General features: G+C 35.5%; 1 protein-coding gene across 1 annotated transcript in view; it reads left to right on the forward strand.

Moving 5' to 3' along the window:
• Window positions 1-2,908: 2,908 nt before the first annotated feature.
• The window catches only part of TNFAIP8L3 (TNF alpha induced protein 8 like 3), a 211,792-nt gene continuing 191,648 nt past the window's right edge, over window positions 2,909-23,052 (forward strand). Inside the window, exon 1 of the mRNA XM_053717472.1 lies at window positions 2,909-2,979. Coding sequence (XP_053573447.1) covers window positions 2,934-2,979 — 46 coding nt within the window. The 5' untranslated portion in view covers window positions 2,909-2,933. The remainder of the gene's footprint in view (window positions 2,980-23,052) is intronic.

Consider the following 23,052-nt stretch of genomic DNA (forward strand, 5'->3'; position numbering starts at 1 on the left):
TCTTTGTTTGCTTCAAAACCCAGTGAGTGCCGCTTCCCATTTATGACTATTGTGGGATATTTTTTTGGATATTTTACATACAAGCTGGACACCCTGGTTGCTGACCAGAATGTGAGAGTGCCTGCCTTTTTCACTATATATATATATATATATATATATATATATATATATATATATATATATATATATATATATATATATACACACATATATATTTTTATATATATATACATATATATATATATATATATATATATATACACACATATATATTTTTATATATATATATATATATATATATATATACACATATATATATATATATATATATATATATATATATACATACACAGTATATATACACACAATATACACAGACAAAACATTATTTTATTCTAGTCTGCATAATACATACATCAATCATATACGAACAAACATCTGTACATCCAAATTATAAAACTAGAATGTTACATACACTCATCAACCAAAGGATTAATATACATAAAATGGCTTGCTTAGTACACATGCAAACCTGAGATTAAAATAGATTAGATAGTAGGGATGTGCATTCGGATTTTTCATGAGGATCCAAATGCAGAAGTATGCAGCGGCTCTGCCCTTCGGATATTTTCACAGCCGGATTGATTCTTGTAAAAGATCACCCCTCTAAGATCTGGATTTGCACAGATGTATTAGTGTGGGGATCGTCTACAGAAATCAATTCAGCAACGAAAATATCTGTAGGGCACGAGCCTCTGCTTACTTCCACATTTGGAACCTCACGAAACATCTGAATGCATATCCCTATTAGAGAGATGTTCTAGGATATAGCAACCCTGTTTGGCAGAAAACCTGATGTTAAAGTCTGGTTTTCAGATAGCATGTTCTGTTTAGACAAGTGTTTCCTAACTTCAGTCCTCAGGAACCTTAACAGGCTAGATATTCATTGTGTCTTAAAGGGACATGAAACCCAAACATTTTAATTCATGATTCAGAGAGAGCATGCTATTTTAAATACCTTTCCAATTTACTTCTATCATGTACAGGTACTCCTCAGTTTACGCCGGGGTTAGGTTCCAGAAGGAATGTTTGTAAATCGAAACCGTTGTAAATTGAAACCCAGTTTATAATGTAAGTCAAAGTTAGTCAATGGGAAGTGAGGGAGTTAGGTTCCAGGCCCCTCTCAAAATTGTCATAAGTAACACCTAATACATTATTTTTAAAGCTTTGAAATTAAGACTTTAAATGCTAAACAGCATTATAAACCTAATAAAATAATCACACAACACAGAATATATAATTAAACTAAGTTAAATGAACAAAAACATTTGCTAAACCGCATTATAAACCTAATAAAATAATCACACAACACAGTTCTTTTTATGCATTCCAATCTGGACTGATTTATAGACAGGAAGATCTTGTTCCTTTGAAATCTGCTCGATAGCTCAGGTCTGGTTAAACTGATTAATTTCAGCTTGCTTGGCTGCAACACAAGCGGACAGCTCCACCTACTGGCTATTTTAATAAATGCACTGCTTCTCAATGCTTTTCAATAGCAGTCACATAACTGGAAAAAAAGGTTGTTATTCTGAAACGGTGTAAATTGAACCGTTGTAAAACGAGGGCCACCTGTATTTTGTTTTGTACTCTTGGCATCCTTAGTTGAGAAGCATACCTAGGTAGGCTCAGGAACTGCTGATTGGTGGATGCACATATTTGTATCATGCCATTGGATCTCTGATGTGCATTGTTGCTTCTTTAACAAAAGTTACAGAGAGAATAAAGCAAATTAGATAAAAGTTGTAAGCTGTTTAAAATTGCATTCTCTGTCTAAATCATGGGAGAAAATGTGTGGGTTTCATGTCTCTAACTAGAGCACAGGTGAAACAATCAGCTCATCCATCAGCTGATTATTACCTGTGCTCTAATTAAGAAAGAATGAATATCTGACCAATTAAGGGACCTGAAGACTGAAGTTGGGAAACTCTGGTTTAGAGAATGTCATTTCCTTAAAGCCCCTGAAACATGAAGTGCCAGACAACGTCAGAATGTAATACTAAGCATGGTGTAAATTATATTACAACCTACAGTAAAGATATAAGCACAGCTGTATCATTGATAGCAATAGATACTGGATACGCTACAGCTGAGAGGGAGATAAAGCAGGGGGTGCAGCAGAAACAGAACCCAGTTACCTAACCCCCTCACTGCACATTAATAGTAACAGAAGTATTTGTGCACCTACAGCGTCCATACGGACCCCAGGACTAAATAAGGACACAAAGCTGTGGGGATATTTCATTCTAAAGTTAGGCACGACCATTTATAAACAGGTAATGCCCTGGTGACCGCAGAAGATGCAATGTCACAGCTCGGGTCTGACTCTGAACCACGCGGGAAAACCTCACAGACATCAGACAGTCACACTAAACGGCAAAGAGTGGAAGTGAAACAGTCAGAAAGGGAAGGGGCAGTGTCAGCAGCAATAGCAAGTAACCTTAGTAGGATATATACTGTAATAGTCATTTTACAGTTAAACATTGCAAAACATACAAAGGTGCTTTGTATCTATAACTATATCACAGATTTGCTTGAAAGGCGGTAGTTTAATAGGTAAGATGTATAACGCGTTCATATCCAATGCTACAAAGGGAATCACAGACTATGTGGGTGAGAAGAATAGATAATACTTTGCTGTGTCTGCCAGGATAAAAAACCACTCTCATTGGCCGATGTATTCTGGATTAGGCGGTATCTGAGCCGCTGATTGGCTGTTGTCACCACCTCTCTGCACGCACAGAGTTTGGAGCTGGGAGATGCTGATCCGCAGAGCTCTCACCCAGAATCAGAGGCTGTGAAGCTCAGCTGTGTGAAAAGTAACTGGGCGCCCAGCCCGGAAGTGATCTGCAGGGAGCTACCGTAACCCAGCCATGGACACGGACTCCGGAGACCTGAGCGAGGGGGAGCTCTCCCCAGGTAAGAAGACAAAACTTCTGCTAACTACAGGGGGTAGTTATACTTATGCATTCCTATACATTCATACAAGTATCGCTTGTGATAATCAATGCCCCCAGCAGAGAAGCCCAGATCTGTTCTTTAATGCAGATATACAGTATAGCAGGTTATAGTAATGCTCAATTGCTAACACTCTTTTATTATGTATTCAATTGATTTTGTTAGAATGTGATTACACATCACTGTTAGAATCTGTACTGGTCTGATCATGTTTATGCAGTGGTTTCCTTGCAGATTTGTTTATCAGATGGTTGATCAACAACTATGTGTTGGTGTTTGGTAGTTGTTTTGTATGTAATGTAATAAATCTGTTATAAGTGCATCACCTGGGACTGTCACCCACATGCGATGCTGTGATATATTCGTTATGGCTGCAGCCTACACTTCTGATTATTTTTTATATATATATATATATAGGCTGATAGAATTTCAATCCAAGACAATGATATATGTATGTGTGTATATATAACACACATTATATCATGTTTTGTATTTTATAACCATGATTAGATCATCAACCTGTTTTTATCAATCCAGTTATTTTCAATGGCTGGAGAATAGCAAGATGTTTTGATTTGACAAAACCCTTGAATGGCAGTAGCACAGGTAAATTATGTATCACATTTCCTTCACAATTTGCTCACTACTGACTTGCAAACAGTCACAGTGTAGGTAGCATAATCTACAAAACAAGTTTACTGTAATCAAATCATATAAATGTTAAGCAATATTGAAGCATAACTCCATATGTTTCTGTTTTCCTTGGTGTTCTTGATGTAATTTTAAGCTTGTACATTGCAGTTTTGTTGCACTGCCAAAAAGTTAGAGCTGCTGCAGCAGTAAGGAGGGGGGGGGGGGCAATCTGGTATGCATTGTATCTTGCTAATTTAAAGGAATAGTCTAGTAATGATTCAGATAGATCATGCCATTTTAAGCAACTTTCTTATTTACTCCTATTAACATTTTTTCTTTGTTCTCTTGGTATCTTTATTTGAAAAAGCAAGAATGTAAGCATTGGAGCCAGTCCATTTTTGGTTCAGCACCTGGGTAGCACTTTCTGATTGGTGTCTAAATGTAGCCACCAATCAACAAACGCTACCCAGGTTCTGAACCAAAAATGGGATGGCTCTTAAGCTTACATTCAAATAAAGATACTAAGAGAAGAAAAATTGATAATAGGAGTAAATTAGAAAGTTCATTAAAATTGCATGCTCTATCTGAATCATTAAAAGGTTGTTTGACTAGACTATTCCTTTAAGTTTTCTGTGAACTTAAAAGTATTTAAAAAAAAAAAAATGTTTACATTGATGACAGAGCTTCTTTTGTAAACTTTATTTACTGACATCTCCACAGTAACTGCTATCTGTGAAGTAAAAAGCACTTCCTTGGACAAAAATGCAGAAAAACCCTCCAAAGCTACCTCCCCCCCCTTTTGTTTATTTTTTTTTTAACCCATTATAAATAAGCACCTCATAGAAATCAATTTTGAGAAATCAAAAAGCTGTTATGATTAAGTATCTTCTTCATCCATTTGGGGTAAAGAATAAAGATTTAGGGAATTAGCTGAACAATGTTACAAACTCTGGTTTACTGTGTTTTAAACTGTTGGTTCTGCACATTGAGCTGGGTCATACAATATTCAGCAGCACAGTACAATCTATTCTTTATAGGAGATTGCAGCAAGATGATAGAAATTAGACCTCATCTATAAACCAAATACATCGTAAGAGCATAATTATTAAAATCTATATCATTTATATAATCACTCTCATGTGTTTAGCAGCGGAAATTATTTTGTGTCAGTGTTTTCATAGATACACACCAGAAAATGAATATATGTGGTGTTTAATATAAAAAAAATATATATATATATATATATATATATATATATATATATATATATATATATATTCTTCAAAAGAGGTTTACAGCAGTAGGTAATCTGTCTGTGAATCTGTGATTTCTAATGATCAACTCTTTACTACATTCATTCAATAACTCACTTCCGGCTCATTTCTGCTGAGCCTGTGTCTGGACAAGGAGTGTGTTAGTTTAGGGAGGGAAATAGTCTTTTTATAATGATGCTGTAGTGGAGACAGTCAGCTCTAATCCTCACAAATGTCTGGTCTTGATCACTGTGTTATATATAGCATGATTACACAACACACATAATTAGTGGATTATTCAGCAGTGTTTTTGTGAAGGAAGTTAAAGCAGGCTGGACAGAGTATAAATTAAACAATGACATAGAAACAATGTGTTTATTTTAATATAAATTTTAATTTAATGTGTGTATATATGTATATATGTGTATGTGTGTGTGTATATGTATATGTGTATGTGTATATATATATATATATATATATATATATATATATATATATATATATATATATATATATACACACAAACACAGCCCTCGTTTTACAACGGTTCAATTTACACCGTTTCAGAATAACAACCTTTTTTTCCAGTCATGTGACTGCTATTGAAAAGCATTGAGAAGCAGTGCATTTATTAAAATAGCCAGTAGGTGGAGCTGTCCGCTTGTGTTGCAGCAAAGCCAAGCAAGCTGAAATGAATCAGTTTAACCAGACCTGAGCTATCAAGCAGATTTCAAAGGAGCAAGATCTTCCTGTCTATAAATCAGTCCAGATTCGATGCATAGAAAGAACTGTTTGCAGAAAAATGCAAGTGAAGTCTGTGTTGTGATTTTTTATTAGGTTTATAATGCTGTTTAGCAAATGTTTTTGTTCATTTAACTTAGTTTAATTATATATTCTGTGTTGTGTGATTATTTTATTAGGTTTATAATGCTGTTTAACATTTAAAGTCTTCATTTTAAAGCTTTAAAAATAATTTATTAGGCGTTACATATGACAATTTTGAGAGGGGCCTGGAACCTATCTGCCTCACTCCCCATTGACTTACATTATAAACTGGGTTTCAATTTACAACGGTTTCGATTTACAACCATTCCTTCTGGAACCTAACTCCGGCATAAACTGAGGGCTACCTGTATGTATGTATGTATGTATGTATGTGTATGTGTGTGTATATATATATATATATATATATATTTCAAATGTTTCTGGTTTAATAATTCTGAACAGATTAGAACGTGTATCTATGCAGCTAATATTAAGGTTTTGATATTATAAGGGCACAATACATCTTAAATAGATATATCCTAAATGTTACATTTACATTATGTTACAATGTTTGTTCATTTTTGTGCATTGTGAGTTTGTCAGATTCCTCCTCTGATAACAGCATGCTGTCTGCAGATTCCTATATCTGTTTCTTACAGCTGCTTGTTTGAGAATGACAACAGACTGGTTTAATGTAACTACCACAGTCAACTTGCACAGATTAGAAGCTTTTCAGAAAGATATCATTTAAAGGTTTGGGGATTGCCCTATATACTTTTTTTTTCACAAGCTTCTCCATTTCACCAGCTGATCAGACATTCCTGATGTCTCCTCTGCATAGATAGATATGATTAAATCCGTCTAACATTACCGCATAATCATCATGTAAATAATAGTAGATTTTCTGATATCTAGAGTTATTTATGGAATTTGATGCATGTTCCTTATTTTAGATAAATTTAAATCTAGCAAGAATGTGATTTATAATTGATTTCTTGTCATTTTTAAGTAACAAAGTAACATGCAGGGTAAATATTTAATAAAGGACATGTATGAAGCCAACAAAGTGGCAATGACAAAGGGTTATTTTTTATTACAAACATGTTTTGTTTTGCATAATGAAAAACTTTGCAATATACTTTCATTATTTATATTGCCGCCTTTGATGTAATTATGCTATGAAAATGGGGGATTTTCTAATTATCAGCACTTGAAATGTACCCTGCTGACTCAACGCCAACCATGATACATATATGTCCCTAATTTTATTTAACAGATAAGGCCTGCAAAACAATACAGTTTAAACTAACTGAACTGGCTCCTCCAAATTAAGAATATGGTGGCTTGAGTTTATATTGTAAAATCCAATGTAATCCAGCACAACAAACAGGTGTGCACGCCCACAGGTCACTGCAAAAACCTTTGAATAATACAAAAGTTCAAGAAAACGGCAGCACCACCTTGATATGCAATAAATCCTCTTTATTCTTTGTGTAGGAGCAGGTACAAAATGACTACGTTTCGGGTCACATACCCTTAGTCATGTCAATTACAACTGTGTATTACAACAACCTTAAATACCTTAACCAGGTGTACTGGCTCCTCCCCTTTAACTATTACTTATATTTTTCATGCTGGTTCAATACAGCTCCCCCTATTGGCAGAGGAGTGAAACGTCAATACAAAATGCACACATACAGATATGTAGCAGGTTAGCCTATCAAATGTATTTTTTTTTCCTGTGGAAAAAAATTATATACTTTTTTTTTTTTTTTTTATATTACATGAATATACCCAAGTCAAAGTCTCTGTTCATTCCTTTTGGTTTTAAACATCTAGGGTATAAATCCAGAATAATTATTTTCTTTTTAACAGCAGTTCCTTGTCACCTCCTCTCCTGGGAACAGGGACCCAGTCTATGACCTGAAACCTTAACTGTGAAATGTTGTGGCCTGCCTCTAGAAAATGGCAAGCCACTGGGGCTTCTATGTCCTTTCTCCTAATGCCAGATTTTTGTTGTACCATTCTATCTCTAACTCTTTGTGTCGTTTCGCCGATGTAAATTTTGGCACACGGACACTTAATCAGGTACACGACAAAGGTGGCATTACACGTAAAGTAGCCCTTGATGTTAAATCTTTTACCTGTAATAGGATGTGAAAAGCTATCACCTTTAATAACACTATTGCAGCTGGAACAACCTAGACATGGGAAAGTGCATTTTTTTTGTGCACTCAAATAGCTAGTAGAATCTCTCTTAAGACTACCCACATCAGCCCTAACTAACATGTCCCTACGATTGTATGAACGTGTATATGCTGGCATAGGAGGATCTTGAAAAATCTTAATGTCTGGGTGACAGTTTTTAATAATATGCCAATGACACAAACACAAAGGAAAATGGTTATAAGAAAACAACCATATTCCAAAAGTATGCATGAAGAGCACTCTGTGCCCTGACTAAATGGTGGGATTAGCACTAACAGGATAAATAAAATATAACTTTTATTAGTGAAATTTAAAAAAACAAAATTGTTTGGTTAAATGACATACAAGATAATAGTTGCACCGGTAGAATTATGACAAGTACTGAATAAATTAGATCACATAATATTAAGATTCGGCCTCAATGTCACTGTATTTCTAGTGATCTAAAAGTGAGATTCTCCTTAGTTACCTAGTTCTAGTAACTAAACCACACACGATTAATGAAGGGAAAGATTTCCCCAGCAAAGTGATATTTCAGCAAATACTATCACAAATATTCAAGAATCAGATTTGTATCTTAGGGTTAAATAATGGATAACTGCAGTGTGTCTATCAGATTTGGTCAGTTACCAGAGTATCTGTCTCAAATGTAGAGTACAGAGTTCAGATGCTAATAAATAGAGGGCTGATAGCCCTAATATATAGTATTACACTCTGTGGCTGGATATTTGCTAGTAAGTACACTTATATAACTCAATAGGTCTCAAAGTGACCGTAGTCAGTGACGTTAATGTGACTAGAATCTATATTATTCTGATCACTCTTAACTCTGATCAAAGTGTTGTGAACAGCGCTATATACATGAAAATGTGTTATGCAGATCAAAATTTACATGATAGTACTGAACCGCATAGAGATCTATCAATATACCCATATAATGGCCATTGAAAAGCTGGAACCTGTATTAGATGTGATACGTCTTGGGTGCTCAGTGTTAATATGTTACAAAACGGACAATGCGTTGACGTCAATCAGCATCAACCTGTGAAGTATAGTCACTTATTGGTATAGTAGATAGAATCAAGCTTATATGATTAGCTAGGTAAAGTTCAATCTAATACCGCCCAGAATTTTGAGTCAATGGGCTTCTGCTATCAGATAGTATAGTGCGTACATTCACATGTATCAAATAGTAACAATGTAACGGATTAGTGACTATGTCTCATGTCAGAGAATCATTATTCATGTATGCAGAGGGTCCTAGATCAGGCTTCTGTGCAGCATAATCATAATATCTATTTTGAGCGAATACCTTCCAATAAATTATATGAGCTAAGGTGCTAAGATAGTACCGTGAAAGAAAATGTGAATTGTTCTACACCCTCTCTAGATGAAGGGTTAATTGGTCCACATATCGGTCATTTAAATCATATTATAAATACTAGGTTCACATTGTATGTAAATTTCAGCAACCAACCCCTTCGCTAACTGATTATGCGGTCTGTGTGGCTTAAATATACTGTTCTATAGAGGCACTCCTCCGTGGTCGGAGGTATAGTAGCTTCCACTATGAGAGTGAATCAAATCATATAAACCGTTATGAGCTAAATAGTATCAGTTAGCGTCTTCGATTCTACTGTAAAATTAAGATCTAAAACAGTGAAGTCGCATATAGTCAGTTTGAGTCTAGGTACCGGTAAGTGTATCTTATAATTTTAAGTGAACAGGTTCATATTCAAATCAATTACTTATGCCTTGCGGTATACAAGTTTGAAATGCAGTCACTCATACAAACCCGCTGTATTAAGTCTGGCACAATCTAGACTCGGGTTACATAAACCATGGGCGAAAAATAGAACAGCGCTTCCACTTCTAATATTCAGAGAAAATAGTGTCACATATTAGTACTTCTATCATATTGCGAGCAATACTGTGTACACTATTTCTGATCTAACACGATCTATACTATAGAACTGCAGTTATACTGCTTATTCACGTAGTTGACATGTCAGTTGTAGCCTGATATTATAACAGGTTAGACATGTGAAACTACTAAGATGTTATCCAATTCATTCACAATTAAGTAATGAGAGCATGTGTATCAGCTATGCTAGGTCTGGCACAACCCCGACCATAAACAAATTAGCTAAGGTGTGTGTTTAGTGCAAAAACATCATAATCGTACCGGGCTATTTAAAATAACATAAAGACAGAGTGTGAACAAATCCACTACTCTCCCCTGACGCGTTTCGCCCAATAGGGCTTTATCAAAGGCAGCAAGCCGCCGATTCTTTGGAGTTATATATCCTGCTAACCGGAAGTCCCACCCTAACTTCGTTCTGATAGGTTAGGCAAGCGGTAATAGTAATCCTATGATAGGCGTCAGTGAGGACCAATGGCAGGAGATTAGCTACGTAGCTGCCAGTACGTCTACCTGTATTATATAGAGGATCCAGGCTAATAGAGGGATTCTGCTATTAAAATCAGTTCTCATATAGCAAGAATATAAATCAAACTGAACACATACGATATCATGTAGGTCAGTAAATGTATACCCTACTGGTATTGAGTTGCCATAATATAGAATCAATAGATATCCGGTAAACTTGTAATCCGAGTACCACCTTTAATTCCCAGAGAGTTACTAAAATATGTATTAGACATTTGTATGGACCCAAGTTTATTGATAAGTTTATATTTGGAGTAAACCTGCCTTTATATTCCTAGTTGTCTTGTGTCCATCTAACACACGTGATTAGCTTTTGAAAATCAACAGTTATGAGTATAGCCATATATATAGTGTGTACTGTCATAAAGTCAATGGGTATAATTAATCCTCTTGTTCTAGAAATGAACTCATTTTGGATAATAAGTGTATAGATATACTCTCTTTAAAAATCAGTACATCAATTGGAGTTTTATGCTGTGAAATAAAAATAAAGTATTGTGAAATGAAATATTGAGTTAAACTGAATCATCCGTGTGTGTAAATTCTGTTGTTCAAACTAAAGTATGAATGTGCTGTGAAGACTGAGTGCAATGTGGGAAAATTCCATGTGACATTAGATTTATAATTACTAATACAATGTGTGGTTAAATAAAGTATGTGATATAAGGAAAATACCTAGTCTTATTCCATAAATACTAAAGAGTGTCAATGTGAGTTGGAGAAATACTATTAGGTGTTGTAGTGCGTGACAAAGCAGATCTATATATTCTAGATTCTGTTTGCAAGGTAGCGTGATAAGTGTCCCTATTTGTGAGAACATATGTGCCCAAGGTGAAGGGATATTAGAATAAGTAAATTACCCTACAACCTAACCTAAATCAAGTAAATTAATTTACAGAAATGAATCCCCAGTGTTATCAGTGGATTACTATTGGTCGGATAAATCAAAAGGATGATTCATTAATTTCAAAAAGAAGAAAAAAAATAACTATCAAAATAAATATTCATCCATGTGAACATCCATGATAGTGAAAGTTTGTAATACCTTTGATTTGAAGTTTCTTTCCAAATCTGACTAGGCCACTCTCTTGATCTTACATGTAGATGATCAAATCTCTCATTCTCTAGGAATATTATGGTCATGTTAAGTCCTCTAAATGATTTAATAGTCATTTACTAGTATGGAGCTAGTATGGGTATCTTAAAAATGTACCAGTGTTCCCATAGTACTATAACAATAGGTCTTTAAATAACTTATGTGATTTAATATCATTTGGTATGAAAGTTACTCTATATAATTCTATTCTTTGATGTATTATTAATTTGGTTCTAATCTGACCCACTCACTTTAATTGCTTGTGGCAATTCTCTTAAAGATGTATTACAAAAATACATATAGATTATTATGTTCATTAAGGCCCCATGGTTGTACAGAGTTCAGTAGATATATCAATCTACTTTCTGATTTCAATAATGCTGTCTCGAGATTACCCCCCCTGAAACCTAGACTGACCTTCTCTATCCCCCAGCATTGTAATTCACTTTGGTTAGAATTATGGTGTCTCAGAAAATGTGCTGCTACACTAGTTTAGATTTTTTAGATCCTCTTTGTCTTTGGCAGCATTTTTTATGTTTCTGAGATGTTCCATAAGTCTCAGTTTTCTGGTCGTCATGCCTACATAATATAAATTACAAGTACAACGGAGTACATAAATGACACTCTCTGTGTTGCAACTTATGTAATGTGTTATTTTATGTTCTTTTCCAAAGCGATCACAGATTGTGGAGGTGTTCCGCATGTATTTACACGTACTGCAATTTCCACATTTGTGGGCTCCTGGATTGAATGCTGTGGTAGTTTTGTTCCTTTGGAAATGGCTACTGGTGACGATGTCTTTTATGTTTTTAGTCCTCCTGAATCCAAATGAGGGTTTAGCACCTAGTGTAGTTTTAAGTGCAGGGTCAGTCATCAGGATATTCCAGTGTTTTCTGATTATATTGGTAATTTGGGGGGTCTGAGCATTATGTGTCATTATAAGTCTGGGTATTTGAGAACCCTGTTTGTATCTTTTGTACAGTAAATTTTGTCGAGGCGTATGTCTGGCTCTCTGTTTCGCCTTTTTAATTGATCTTTTACTATATCCTCTTTTAATCAATCTATCCTCAAGTTCTGCTGCTCTCACCTCAAAAGTTTCATTTTCAGAGCAGTTACGTCAGAGTGTTAAAAATTCTCCAACTGGCAGACTTTTCATGGTACTTGGGGCATGAGCACTTGATTTGTGCAGGAGACTGTTTGTAGCTGTAGGTTTCCTAAATAGATCTGTATTAATCATCCCCTCAGTATTTTTTCGGATAGTGATATCTAGAAAATTTATTTGAGTCTGACTCTCTTCATGTGTTAGTTTGATGTTCAACTGGTTGTCATTCAAATGGGTAAGGAATTGTTGTAATTCTTGATGTGTGCCTTCCCAGATGAAGAAAATATCATCAATGAACCTGATCCATAACGGTATTAAGTCTGTATATTTTTGATTTGCATCAGTAAATACGAATTCAGACTCCCACCACCCAAGGAACAGGTTGGCATATGTGGGCGCGCAGGTAGTGCCCATAGCTGTTCCTCTGGTTTGCAAAAAGAATTGGCCATCAAATGTAAAGAAATTGTAATTCAATACTATTTCTAGTAGTTTCAAGATAAAATTGTCATGTTCTTTATCTTCCTCTGAATTTCTGTCTAGAAAATATTTGATGGCTTTTAGGCCATGTCTGTGGTTGATCGAGGTATAAAGAGATTCCACATCTGTGGTGACTAACCAAGTGGATTCATTTAGTGATAGATGTTCAAGCCTTTGTAACACTTGCATCGTGTCTTGCACATACGATGGTAATTCTTCAACATAATGTCTTAATCTATAATCGACATATTCACTGGCCTTTTCTGTTAGACAGCCAATGCCAGACATGATTGGTCGTCCCGGTGGTACCTCTGAGTTTTTGTGAATTTTAGGTAACATATAAAATGTGGCAATCTTGGGTTTTGTCCACTCTTTCACTGTAATGATACCTTCTTGGAAGGTTCTGTTAATCAGATTGGTGTAAATTTTCATATATCCTTCCATAGGATTAAAAAGGAGTTTGGTATAGCATGATTTATCTTTAAGTTGTTTAAAAGCTTCTTTAAGGTACATCTCCGTAGGCCATATTACTATGTTCCCACCCTTGTCAGAACCTCTGATCACCACTTGATCCCATTGTCTCATTTCTTGAATGGCCAAGTGTTCTTTGTATGTTAAATTTCGTTGTGTGGGGGAAATTTGTAGAGCCGTTATGTCTCGGAAAACCAATTCTCTAAACATTTAAATTATTTAACCCTAAGATACAAATCTGATTCTTGAATATTTGTGATAGTATTTGCTGTAATATCACTTTGCTGGGGAAATCTTTCCCTTCATTAATCGTGTGTGGTTTAGTTACTAGAACTAGGTAACTAAGGAGAATCTCACTTTTAGATCACTAGAAATACGGTGACATTGAGGCCGAATCTTAATATTATGTGATCTAATTTATTCAGTACTTGTCATAATTCTACCGGTGCAACTTTTATCTTGTATGTCATTTAACCAAACAATTTAGTTTTTTTAAATTTCACTAATAAAAGTTATATTTTATTTATCCTGTTAGTGCTAATCCCACCATTTAGTCAGGGCACAGAGTGCTCTTCATGCATACTTTTGGAATATGGTTGTTTTCTTATAACCATTTTCCTATGTGTTTGTGTCTTAATATTTATGCATGAGCACCATTTCCTTTCTGTACATTGGGAGTTACTACTGACTACTCCCCATTGTTATATTTAAGATTTAGGAAAAGCCCGAGTAGTGCCATTGTTCAATTTGTGTAGCATAATCTGAATTTGTCTGGTTTGCCAGATTTCGGAACAATAGAGCACACAGACTACTTCAGTCTAATAATGGATTCTACATTTGATTTAGATAGACAGGCTAGACAACTCAAAAGGACACAAGATCTAAATGAGATTTTTGATGGAGGTAATACAACAGGAGGCACTACTATACCAACAACCTTAGAAGGGGCCTTGAAAGATGTGCATAGAACTATGTATCAACAGGACAAAGTATGGTGGAACCGCCACTTTTTTGAAAAGTATATTGAACTCAAACTTATACCCAGAGGGCTGAGAATTCAGCTGTTTCCAGCCTTTGAATTTAAAAATCCAGCACTCACTACAGAATGGGAAGAGGCTTTACCTGAATGTTCCGCGAAACTAATGGGTATATTAGTAAAACACAATAAATCAGAATATGACCTTTTAGAAGCTAAGATCAAGGAACAAAATGAAATTTTAAAAAAATTCGAACACAACACAGATTTTAACCAACTGTATAAGACATACCAACAAGAACTGGATAAATATGAGCTAGAATTGAAGAGTGTTAAACAAGGCAAACTCAACAGAGATATCAGTGATTTTAATAACAATAGGGTATATAAATGGCGGAAAAGTGGCTTTTATAAAAACAGCAACAGAAACCCGAAGGTTAACATCATTGAAAGTGATGTATCTGATACCTACGGAGAAGAGGGAAGTTCCACCAACCATCAATCCCCTAATGATGGCCCCCAAACCCCACTCCTCATATTGCACCTAGATCCTCTAGCAGGAACAAAAGGAAAGATTTTTTTAGATGCAAGAGAACAGGGAGGAGGGCACGCAGAGGTAGGGGGAGCAAACAAAAAACCCTCCAGAGGTCGGACACGACCACAGAGGGACAATCGGGGACCCTGGAGACCTCCCAGGAGGGAGCATAGTCCATTTTCCCAAATACGTCTGACTCATTAACAGTGATCAATTTATCTGAACTAATATTGACAAAGGAACATATCTCAGTACTATCAAAAGGACTATCTTTTTGTCCATCTAACAATGTTGACAAATTTGAAACCATCAAAGATATTCAGCTATTCATCAGAAAATTACTCTTAAAGAAACATTTCTCCCAAAATCCGAATATTGAAGGATGGTCTGAAGAAGAACTTACAAGTCTCAGGGACTTAGAGAATTTACTGAGTTAATCAGAAATACAGACCCCAGCCAAATGGAGAGATAAAATTAAGAACAAGTCAACCTTTGTACCGAAAAACGTGAATGCTCCCCAAATTTAAATGTTTAGAGAATTGGTTTTCCGAGACATAACGGCTCTACAAATTTCCCCCACACAACGAAATTTAACATACAAAGAACACTTGGCCATTCAAGAAATGAGACAATGGGATCAAGTGGTGATCAGAGGTTCTGACAAGGGTGGGAACATAGTAATATGGCCTATGGAGATGTACCTTAAAGAAGCTTTTAAACAACTTAAAGATAAATCATGCTATACCAAACTCCTTTTTAATCCTATGGAAGGATATATGAAAATTTACACCAATCTGATTAACAGAACCTTCCAAGAAGGTATCATTACAGTGAAAGAGAAGAAGTTTCTTACAGTGGATAAACCCAAGATTGCCACCTTTTATATGTTACCTAAAATTCACAAAAACTCAGAGGTACCACCGGGACGACCAATCATGTCTGGCATTGGCTGTCTAACAGAAAAGGCCAGTGAATATGTCGATTATAGATTAAGACATTATGTTGAAGAATTACCATCGTATGTGCAAGACACGATGCAAGTGTTACAAAGACTTGAACATCTATCACTAAATGAATCCACTTGGTTAGTCACCACAGATGTGGAATCTCTTTATACCTCGATCAACCACAGACATGGCCTAAAAGCCATCAAATATTTTCTAGACAGAAATTCAGAGGAAGATAAAGAACATGACAATTTTATCTTGAAACTACTAGAAATAGTATTGAATTACAATTTCTTTACATTTGATGGCCAATTCTTTTTGCAAACCCGAGGAACAGCTATGGGCACTACCTGCGCGCCCACATATGCCAACCTGTTCCTTGGGTGGTGGGAGTCTGAATTCGTATTTACTGATGCAAATCAAAAATATACAGACTTAATACCGTTATGGATCAGGTTCATTGATGATATTTTCTTCATCTGGGAAGGCACACATCAAGAATTACAACAATTCCTTACCCATTTGAATGACAACCAGTTGAACATCAAACTAACACATGAAGAGAGTCAGACTCAAATAAATTTTCTAGATATCACTATCCGAAAAAATACTGAGGGGATGATTAATACAGATCTATTTAGGAAACCTACAGCTACAAACAGTCTCCTGCACAAATCAAGTGCTCATGCCCCAAGTACCATGAAAAGTCTGCCAGTTGGAGAATTTTTAAGACTGCTCTGAAAATGAAACTTTTGAGGTGAGAGCAGCAGAACTTGAGGATAGATTGATTAAAAGAGGATATAGTAAAAGATCAATTAAAAAGGCGAAACAGAGAGCCAGACATACGCCTCGACAAAATTTACTGTACAAAAGATACAAACAGGGTTCTCAAATACCCAGACTTATAATGACACATAATGCTCAGACCCCCCAAATTACCAATATAATCAGAAAACACTGGAATATCCTGATGACTGACCCTGCACTTAAAACTACACTAGGTGCTAAACCCTCATTTGGATTCAGGAGGACTAAAAACATAAAAGACATCGTCACCAGTAGCCATTTCCAAAGGAACAAAACTACCACAGCATTCAATCCAGGAGCCCACAAATGTGGAAATTGCAGTACTTGTAAATACATGCGGAACACCTCCACAATCTGTGATCGCTTTGGAAAAGAACTTAAAATAACACGTTACATAAGTTGCAACACAGAGAGTGTCATTTATGTACTCCGTTGTACTTGTAATTTATATTATGTAGGCATGACGACCAGAAAACTGAGAACTAGACTTATGGAACATCTCAGAAACATAAAAAATGCTGCCAAAGACAAAGAGGATCTAAAAAATCTAACTAGTGTAGCAGCACATTTTCTGAGACACCATAATTCTAACCATAGTGAATTACAATGCTGGGGGATAGAGAAGGTCAGTCTAGGTTTCAGGGGGGGTAATCTCGAGACAGCATTATTGAAATCAGAAAGTAGATGGATATATCTACTGAACTCTGTACAACCATGGGGCCTTAATGAACATAATAATCTATATGTATTTTTGTAATACATCTTTAAGAGGATTCCCACAAGCAATTAAAGTGAGTGGGTCAGATTAGAACCAAATTAATAATACATCAAAGAATAGAATTATATAGAGTAACTTTCATACCAAATGATATTCATATTAAATCACATAAGTTATTTAAAGACCTATTGTTATAGTACTATGGGAACACTGGTATATATTACTTTAAAAAAAAATTTTAAGATACCCATACTAGCTCCATACTAGTAAATGACTATTAAATCATTTAGAGGACTTAACATGACCATAATATTCCTAGAGAATGAGATATTTGATCATCTACATGTAAGATCAAGAGAGTGGCCTAGTCAGATTTGGAAAGAAACTTCTAATCAAAGGTATTACAAACTTTCACTATCATGGATGTTCACATGGATGAATATTTATTTTGATAGTTATTTTTTTTTCTTCTTTTTGAAATTAATGAATCATCCTTTTGATTTATCCAAACAATAGTAATCCACTGATAACACTGGGGATTCATTTCTGTAAATTAATTTACTTGATTTAGGTTAGGTTGTAGGGTAATTTACTTATTCTAATATCCCTTCACCTTGGGCACATATGTTCTCACAAATAGGGACACTTATCACGCTACCTTGCAAACAGAATCTAGAATATATAGATCTGCTTTGTCACGCACTACAACACCTAATAGTATTTCTCCAACTCACATTGACACTCTTTAGTATTTATGGAATAAGACTAGGTATTTTCCTTATATCACATACTTTATTTAACCACACATTGTATTAGTAATTATAAATCTAATGTCACATGGAATTTTCACACATTGCACTCAGTCTTCACAGCACATTCATACTTTAGTTTGAACAACAGAATTTACACACACGGATGATTCAGTTTAACTCAATATTTCATTTCACAATACTTTATTTTTATTTCACAGCATAAAACTCCAATTGATGTACTGATTTTTAAAGAGAGTATATCTATACACTTATTATCCAAAATGAGTTCATTTCTAGAACAAGAGGATTAATTATACCCATTGACTTTATGACAATACACACTATATATATATATATATATGGCTATACTCATAACTGTTGATTTTCAAAAGCTAATCATGTGTGTTAGATGGACACAAGACAACTAGGAATATAAAGGCAGGTTTACTCCAAATATAAACTTATCAATAAACTTGGGTCCATACAAATGTCTAATACATATTTTAGTAACTCTCTGGGAATTAAAGGTGGTACTCGGATTACAAGTTTACCAGATATCTATTGATTCTATATTATGGCAACTCAATAACAGTAGGGTATACATTTACTAACCTACATGATATTGTATGTGTTCAGTTTGATTTTATATTCTTGCTATATGAGAACTGATTTTAATAGCAGAATCCCTTTATTAGCCTGGATCCTCTATATAATACAGGTAGACGTACTGGCAGCTACGTAGCTAATCTCCTGCCATTGGTCCTCACTGACGCCTATCATAGGATTACTATTACCGCTTGCCTAACCTATCAGAACGAAGTTAGGGTGGGACTTCCGATTAGCAGGATATATAACTCCAAAGAATCGGCGGCTCGCTGCCTTTGATAAAGCCGCGAAACGCGTCAGGGGAGAGTAGTGGATTTGTTCACACTCTGTCTTTATGTTATTTTAAATAGCCTGGTACGATTATGATGTTTTTGCACTAAACACACACCTTAGCTAATTTGTTTATGGTCAGGGTTGTGCCAGACCTAGCATAGCTGATACACATGCTCTCATTACTTAATTGTGAATGAATTGGATAACATCTTAGTAGTTTCACATGTCTAACCTGTTATAATATCAGGCTACAACTGACATGTAAACTACGTGAATAAGCAGTATAACTGCAGTTCTATAGTATAGATCATGTTAAATCAGACATAGTGTACACAGTATTGCTCGCAATATGATAGAAGTACTAATATGTGACACTATTTTCTCTGAATATTAGAAGTGGAAGCGCTGTTCTATTTTTTGCCCATGGTTTATGTAACCCGAGTCTAGATTGTGCCAGACTTAATACAGCGGGTTTGTATGAGTGACTGCATTTCAAACTTGTATACCGCAAGGCATAAGTAATTGATTTGAATATGAACCTGTTCACTTAAAATTATAAGATACACTTACCGGTACCTAGACTCAAACTGACTATATGTGACTTCACTGTTTTAGATCTTAATTTTACAGTAGAATCGAAGACGCTAACTGATACTATTTAGCTCATAACGGTTTATATGATTTGATTCACTCTCATAGTGGAAGCTACTATACCTCCGACCACGGAGGAGTGCCTCTATAGAACAGTATATTTAAGCCACACAGACCGCATAATCAGTTAGCGAAGGGGTTGGTTGCTGAAATTTACATACAATGTGAACCTAGTATTTATAATATGATTTAAATGACCGATATGTGGACCAATTAACCCTTCATCTAGAGAGGGTGTAGAACAATTCACATTTTCTTTCACTGTACTAGCTTAGCCCCTTAGCTCATATAATTTATTGGAAGGTATTCGCTCAAAATAGATATTATGATTATGCTGCACAGAAGCCTGATCTAGGACGCTCTGCATACATGAATAATGATTCTCTGACATGAGACATAGTCACTAATCCGTTACATTGTTACTATTTGATACATGTGAATGTACGCACTATACTATCTGATAGCAGAAGCCCATTGACTCAAAATTCTGGGCGGTATTAGATTGAACTTTACCTAGCTAATCATATAAGCTTGATTCTATCTACTATACCAATAAGTGACTATACTTCACAGGTTGATGCTGATTGACGTCAACGCATTGTCCGTTTTGTAACATATTAACACTGAGCACCCAAGACGTATCACATCTAATACAGGTTCCAGCTTTTCAATGGCCATTATATGGGTATATTGATAGATCTCTATGCGGTTCAGTACTATCATGTAAATTTTGATCTGCATAACACATTTTCATGTATATAGCGCTGTTCACAACACTTTGATCAGAGTTAAGAGTGATCAGAATAATATAGATTCTAGTCACATTAACGTCACTGACTACGGTCACTTTGAGACCTATTGAGTTATATAAGTGTACTTACTAGCAAATATCCAGCCACAGAGTGTAATACTATATATTAGGGCTATCAGCCCTCTATTTATTAGCATCTGAACTCTGTACTCTACATTTGAGACAGATACTCTGGTAACTGACCAAATCTGATAGACACACTGCAGTTATCCATTATTTAACCCTAAGATACAAATCTGATTCTTGAATATTTGTGATAGTATTTGCTGAAATATCACTTTGCTGGGGAAATCTTTCCCTTCATTAATCGTGTGTGGTTTAGTTACTAGAACTAGGTAACTAAGGAGAATCTCACTTTTAGATCACTAGAAATACGGTGACATTGAGGCCGAATCTTAATATTATGTGATCTAATTTATTCAGTACTTGTCATAATTCTACCGGTGCAACTTTTATCTTGTATGTCATTTAACCAAACAATTTTGTTTTTTTAAATTTCACTAATAAAAGTTATATTTTATTTATCCTGTTAGTGCTAATCCCACCATTTAGTCAGGGCACAGAGTGCTCTTCATGCATACTTTTGGAATATGGTTGTTTTCTTATAACCATTTTCCTATGTGTTTGTGTCTTAATATTTATGCATGAGCACCATTTCCTTTGTGTACATTGGGAATTACTACTACTCCCCATTGTTATATTTAAGATTTAGGAAAAGCCCGAGTAGTGCCATTGTTCAATTTGTGTAGCATAATATGCCAATAACGCCTAATAATCTTCTGTACATTGGGACTATTAGTGTTAAATTCAGATACAAATATTATTTTTTCATCCTTGCTCTTTCTTTTCTTAAGTTCAAGTGCCTTTTGTCGTGGAATCCTATTAACCTCTTCTATACTTTCTTTAATTAATTTCTCAGGGTAACCTCTTTGTAAAAAAACATATGCCTTCCTCATGTAGTCTAGTCTCTACCAATGTGGTATCTTTAACAATTCTCTTTATGCGTAAAAATGGACTCCTAGGTAAAGATTTTTTCAGTGTTGGTGGATGGGCATTAGTGTAATGTAAAATAGTACTATGATCTGTTTCTTTACGATAAAGATTTGTAACTAAAGAACCCTTCTGTTTGTAAACCTTTGTGTCCAAAAAGTTAACACTTTCCTCACTATATGTGAGGGTGAACTTAATATACTTAGAGTTCAAATTTAAAGTATGTACAAATTCTTTCAGGGATCCAATGTTGCCTCACCATATACCAAATATATTGTCTATATAGCGCCACCAGGTGGTGCCATAGCATAAAAATAATTAATTTTCAAAAACCAAATGTTCTTCATACCAATTCATGTATACATTGGCATATGTAGGGGCAACATTGGACCCCATGGCTGTTCCTTGTTTCTGCTTATAATATGTATCCTGAAACAAAAAATAATTACAGCACAAAATTATTTCCAACAGTTCTAATAAAAACTGTTGTTCTTGTAAGGTATATTTATTGAGTTTATATTGTAAAACTATTGTAGCAAACAAGATGTTAATTTTGTTTTCAAAATGTTTGGACCCCCACTCCCACCAGAACAAAAGAGGGAATCACTAAGTACTTAAAAAAAATAAAAAAATCTTTGTGGGGGGTCTAGTATTGAAAATGGAGTGGTATGTGGGTGTATATATGTCTCTCTCTGTCTCTGTCTCACACACAGTATCCCAAAAAAGTGAGTACACCCCTGAAAATGTCCAAATTGGGCCCAAAGTGTCAATATTTTATGTGGCCACCATTATTTTCCAGTAATCCATGTTTTTAGTCTGCTTGTCTTCAGCAAATTGTTGGTGGGCTTTCTTGTTCATCATCTTTAGAAGAGGCTTCCTTCTGGGATGACAACCATTCAGACCAATTTGATGCAGTGTACGGCGTATGGTCTGAGCACTGACAGGCTGACCCCCCCCACCCCTTCAACCTCTGCAGCAATGCTGGCAGCACTCATACGTCTATTTTTCAAAGACAACCTCTGGATATGACGCTGAGCATGTGCACTCAACTTCTTTGGTCGACCATGGCAAAGCCTGTTTTGAGTGGAACCTGTCCTGTGAAACTGCTGTATGGTCTTGCCCACTATGCTGCAGCTCAGTTTCAGGGTCTTGGCAATCTTCTTATAGCCTAGGCCATCTTTATGAAGAGCAGCAATTCTTTTTTCCGATCCTCAGAGAGTTCTTAGCCATGAGGTGCCATGTTGAACTTCCAGTGACCAGTATAAGAGAGTGTGAGAGCGATAACACCAAATTTAACACACCTGCTCCCCATTGACACCTGAGACCTTGTAACACTAATGAGTCACATGACGCCGGGGAGGGAAAATGGGCTAATTGGGCCCAATTTGGACATTTCCACTTAGGGGTGTACTCACTTTTGTTACCAATGGTTAGACATTGATGGCTGTGTGTTGAGTTATTTTGAGGGGACAGCTAATAAATATATATATATATATATATATATATATATATAT

This window comes from Bombina bombina, chromosome 6, assembly GCF_027579735.1.
Source record: "Bombina bombina isolate aBomBom1 chromosome 6, aBomBom1.pri, whole genome shotgun sequence".
NCBI lineage: Eukaryota > Metazoa > Chordata > Amphibia > Anura > Bombinatoridae > Bombina > Bombina bombina.